Source organism: Capra hircus, chromosome 10 (genome assembly GCF_001704415.2).
Source record: "Capra hircus breed San Clemente chromosome 10, ASM170441v1, whole genome shotgun sequence".
Classification (NCBI taxonomy): Eukaryota; Metazoa; Chordata; class Mammalia; order Artiodactyla; family Bovidae; genus Capra; species Capra hircus.
This window is the reverse complement of record NC_030817.1, coordinates 30,493,916-30,498,960: the sequence shown is the minus strand read 5'-3', so window position 1 is coordinate 30,498,960 and position 5,045 is coordinate 30,493,916. Positions and strand designations below refer to the sequence as shown.

At 50.3% G+C, this 5,045-nt stretch overlaps 1 protein-coding gene across 2 annotated transcripts; it reads left to right on the top strand.

Moving 5' to 3' along the window:
- On the top strand, window positions 746-2,772 carry SIX6 (SIX homeobox 6). Of its 2 annotated transcripts, none has more exons than XM_005685940.2 (2): window positions 746-1,469; window positions 2,566-2,772. In XM_005685940.2, the coding sequence occupies exons 1-2, from the start codon at window positions 898-900 to the stop codon at window positions 2,732-2,734; spliced, it is 741 nt and encodes a 246-aa protein (XP_005685997.1). In that variant the 5' UTR covers window positions 746-897; the 3' UTR covers window positions 2,735-2,772. The 2 variants fall into 2 exon arrangements, with proteins under 2 accessions (XP_005685997.1, XP_017909286.1); XM_018053797.1 differs by having other exon boundaries at window positions 746-1,477; window positions 2,574-2,769.

The following is a 5,045-nucleotide window of genomic DNA, read 5'->3' as shown; positions in this document are numbered from 1 at the left end:
GCTCGGATTTTAAATGATTTTAGGAGGCTTTTGAAGGTCATGGGGGTAAAGTCCAAACTGACCTCTTCTACAGGTCCCAGGTCTGTTCGTTCTGCTTCAGATTCGGTTCCCACTCGACTGCTTTGGCAGCTGGAAAGGCATGCCGAGATGGGTGCAGGCAAGAAAAAGGGATGATCCACTTCCCCACCCTCCCCTTTCGTGTTCCCCTTCAAGGTTTTCTGTTTCGTTACAACTAAATTTAGTGAGTTCTCTCAGAGGATTTCGTTTTGCCCAGTCCTCTTTGTCCTCTGGAGGCCTCTTGACCCAGGCAGCGCCTCTCCCTAAAGTGGATTTCTGCAACATCGCCGCCTCTTGCGGGGGGTGGGGGTGGGGGGTTGCAGGGAAGAGGGAGGAACAGGGCTGGGGGTGGTAGCGAAAGGCTGCGGCTCGACTCTAGCTTGTCTTTCTCTCCCATCCACTGGCACGTCTTTTCCTCCTCCAAGTTCTGCAAAATACTGAGAAGTCCACCGGAGAACGGCGGGCGCTGTCGAGAGCGGGGAGGTGCTGAAATGGCCTGGGCGCTCCGGTCGCAGTCTTGATTGGCAGAGCCGGCCAGTGACTGACAGGGGGTCTCCATGGCGCCCGCGCCGCCAATCCGCCCACCCCAGTAGCGGCGCCGGCTAGCTGGCCTGCGTGCCCCAACGAAGCCGAGCCGAACCCGAGCTCCGGAGTCGGCACCTCCTCCAATCCCTCCCGTTCGCTTGCTCCCCGCGGTTGCGCCTCTGCCCTGGCCGTGCATCCCGGTTGCCCCGAGCCGCTTTCACCAAGGAGAGCCTGGCGCATCCGGCCGGGTCCGCGGGCATCTGCTGCGTGTCCCACTCCGGACTCAGCGCCTCTGCTGTCGCCGGCGCTGCCTCGATGTTCCAGCTGCCTATCTTGAATTTCAGTCCCCAGCAAGTGGCCGGGGTATGCGAGACTCTAGAGGAGAGCGGCGACGTGGAGCGCCTGGGTCGCTTCCTCTGGTCGCTGCCTGTGGCCCCTGCGGCCTGCGAGGCGCTCAACAAGAATGAATCTGTGCTGCGCGCTCGAGCCATCGTGGCCTTTCACGGTGGCAACTACCGCGAGCTCTACCATATCCTGGAAAACCACAAGTTCACCAAGGAGTCGCACGCCAAACTGCAGGCGCTGTGGCTCGAAGCTCATTACCAGGAGGCTGAGAAGCTGCGTGGACGGCCCTTGGGGCCGGTGGATAAGTACCGCGTGAGGAAGAAGTTCCCGCTGCCGCGCACCATCTGGGACGGCGAACAGAAGACACACTGCTTCAAGGAGCGCACGCGGCACCTGCTGCGGGAATGGTACCTGCAGGACCCCTACCCCAACCCAAGCAAAAAGCGTGAGCTCGCCCAGGCAACCGGACTGACCCCTACGCAGGTGGGCAACTGGTTCAAAAACCGCCGGCAAAGGGATCGGGCAGCTGCAGCCAAAAACAGGTCGGTACCTATAGACCTCCGAGCCTTGAACTCACCGGGGAGGGAGCCGGTGACCGCACCCCCGGCGCCCTTACCGAAGGCCTGGAGACTTGGATTCCGCAGGAATTGGGATGGGATGGAGGTCTTCGGTGTGAGCTCACTGCGTTCTGGGATCCTGGGTGGGGGTTTCCTTCCGGGCTCTGGATTCCCCACCCTTTCTGTCTGGTTTTCGCCGCCTGGGGGTCACTCCTGCAGCTGGTTCCAGTCACCATACCAAGGCTACAATGAGAGAGAGAAAAAAATAAAAATTAAGACCCAGAAACAACTAGAGACCGCAAGGCCCAAGGTTAATTCTTGTCAGTCTGGGCCGAAGCTCCTGTCATTTATTAGGTGAAGCCTGGCTTGTTAGCAGTGAGGCAGTTTAGTGCTGTCATTTTAAAGTCCACAGGCTTCCTTCTCTAACGCTTTGAAATTTCTAACTTACGTTTTAAGAAGTGGAAAGTCGAGTTCTGCTCTTCCTATGGGTGGGCAGCCCTGTCTGAAACAGCAAAGTACTTGGCAGAGGTTTTTCATTCCCCAGTGTGTGGATCTCAAATATTTTGGCCAAGAACCCAACCTTCTCTCAGGCCCAAACCCTCCTGGGAACCTTCAGGCTGCCCTTTCCGCCTCTAGTTTGGGGCAGACTTGGCCTCCAGGGTACTGGCACAGAGGTGGGCCCAAGGCAGACACAAAGCTGGGAAAGGGGTCTCCTGGCCCAGAATCTCATCTGTCCTTGTCACTGACGTCTCATTTATCCTGACAGTATTGTAAATCTCCCAAAGGTGACCAACAACCAGGAATGACCTTGTGAGCACAGCATCCCAAAGAGTGGGAGCCAAGGAGCCAAGAAAGGACTAAGAAGGATGATGGAGCAAGGCTCCATCCGCAAGGCTCCCGGAGCAGTGGCCAAAGGCCTCCTGCCCAGCTTCTGTTGCCTCCTCTTACCCACTTTAACTGCCCCAGTCAGAGGGAGAGGGGCTGACTGCTAGGCTTAAAGGATGTGCACCAAGGGGTGGGAGTGGGCGGGAGGTCGGTGGCTAGTTTTGCACAGTGACCAGTTTCTTTTCCTTCCCGGTAGACTTCAGCAGCAGGTCCTGTCGCAGGGGTCCGGCAGGACGCTAAGGGCGGAGGAAGACGGCACGCCCGAGGTGCTGGGTGCCGCCGCCAGCCCGGCCGCCAGCCTGTCCAGCAAGGCAGCCACTTCGGCCATCTCCATCACTTCCAGCGATAGCGAGTGCGACATCTGAGTTGCCCACCAATTACACTAAAAAACAGAATTCGGCGTTTAAAAAAAAAAAAAACGAGACAAATAAAATGAAAGAGAAAGAATGAGAGACCAAGCAACCCACGAATCCAGGTGGCCAGGGACCCGCGGGCTTGGTTGCCACGTCCGCTCTACGCCTGACCTGCTCCACCGGAGCCATCCGGCCGCTACCACAGGGGCCCGCGGTGAGGCCCGACCCAGTTACACGTTCTCCTTGCTTTGCTTTTTCCCAAGGATTTTGCTGCAAAGATGCCTCCAGAACCCGAACTGCACGCTGAGCGCCTCCCCTGAATCTCCCGTGGGTATTTCACCTCGAAAGGACGCTATTATATATGTATAACTTTTGCGTTAAAGTTTTTTTTTAAAACAAAACATATATATGTTGTTTATTTACTTATTTAAGAGACTGCGTGGTAGGTTTCTCTGTATGGAGAGAATTTGCTGTTTCAAAGGGTGCAGGGTGGAGCCAATCGGTTGTGTGAAAAAGCCAAACAATAAAAGCCTGGTGAGCAACCTTAAGGGAGCTGCTCTCAGATTCCTAAAAAGAAAACTGAGAGATCGTTCTCTTCACCAGGCAGGGGTCCTTGTGCAATGGTCTCAGGAGAGTCTTCTCTATGTCTTTTGCCTTTTCTGATGTTTCCTGCTATATTATTTTTAAAACAGTCCAAGGTAGGTCCATAACCACTTCCTTGTCAAATTGTATGCATGTGTGTATGTATGTATGTATGTAAATATGCATGTATGTGTTATATATTTAAACCTAGAAATTGGCAACATAATTACCCCCTGTAAGGCAACTCCCTATGTTCCCAGAACAAGTAACTAACTATAGCTTGTCCACTTGACAGTCACTCAGCTTTCAGGAACAATTTCGAAAGCCAAACTCGGCTTAAAAGTGAATTCTATTTTATGAAGTAAGATTATTCCAGCAAAGGCTCTGCAATGAGAAAGGTTTTCCATCTCCTTTGAGACCCCACCCATACAAAAAATGGTAGGTACCCATAATCATACAAGTGAGCATTTACTGTATTTGGGATTGAACTTGCATTAAAATAAAGACAAAAGAAGACAGGAGAGGTTGAAATAACTAGACTAGCATCTTCTCAACACAGAAGCAGGTTTAATCAAATGCATTATTTTCAACAAAAGGCATACTGAGATGAGGGAAAGAATGTAATCATGTCACATAGTGAGGTCAAATAGAAGACTGCAGAGAAAGCACTGGCAATTTTAAAAATCTAATCGTTGTATTAAACATGAAACAAGCCATTTAGAGCCTCATTGTCCTGTAATGGCCTCAATTAAAAATATCAAATATTGTCAGGATTAAATTTGTCCTTTCAAAGTGTGTAGACACACAGACACACACATACTATAAACAATAACAAAAAATAAAACACCTATTATCCTTATACTAAAAAAGTAAATGCTATCAGGGAGACTCTAAGCTTTTCCCTAGTGAAATGGATTGCATATTATAAAATTTGACATTGATCTTTAAAATCACTTGAGCTGAACTTCCTCTTGGAGCACCCTCCCCCCACATCCGCCACTGGACTTCTTTCACTTTGCTTCAGTGTCCTCAGCAGATGCTCTTTGGTTCCAAAACCTGCTAATTTATTTGGGTAGAAGTGCCGATGTGCAAATCAAATAAAAATGAGGAAGTCACTGAAGACAAAAGGCAATCAAATGGCAAGATATATGCAGAAAGCCCAGGACATGAATAAGGACTGATTTTTGGTTTCTAAATCACTTAAACAGATTTGACCTCATTTGGGCTTTATAAATAGTTCTCTTTGTATACAGGGGTCCTTATCCAGAAACTTGTTGACAGTCAAAACTCTCTTGCATAAGAGCTCTAAAAGAAGGAGTAGGGAAGCCTTTGTGATCAAGCTGGTGTTCTTCTAGAAAGCAGGCAAATACTCTTCTGTGTGTCCTGAAAGGCTAGGATGGTAGAGCTTCCTCAAGGCTCTATTTTCTTTTCTAGAACCCCTGGAACTTCCTAGAATGCAAAGGAGAAGGGCCAGGACTCCAAAGAGGCAAGGGAGGCATATAGACTACAAAATTTAAGGAGGCATTCATGCTCAAGGTCAAGCAAGTGCATAGCATCTGGGAGAGAGTACCTCCTTAAATTTTGCATTCCAGGTGCCTCCCTTGCCTCACCCTAGTTCTGAATCCACACTTCAGTGAAATATCAAGAGATGTCTAGTCTTGTTTCCCAGTCAGATTCCATCCTAACTACAGAGCTGTCCACACCAGCATTTGGAGAAAATAGTTGGCAAATTTTCTCTCTT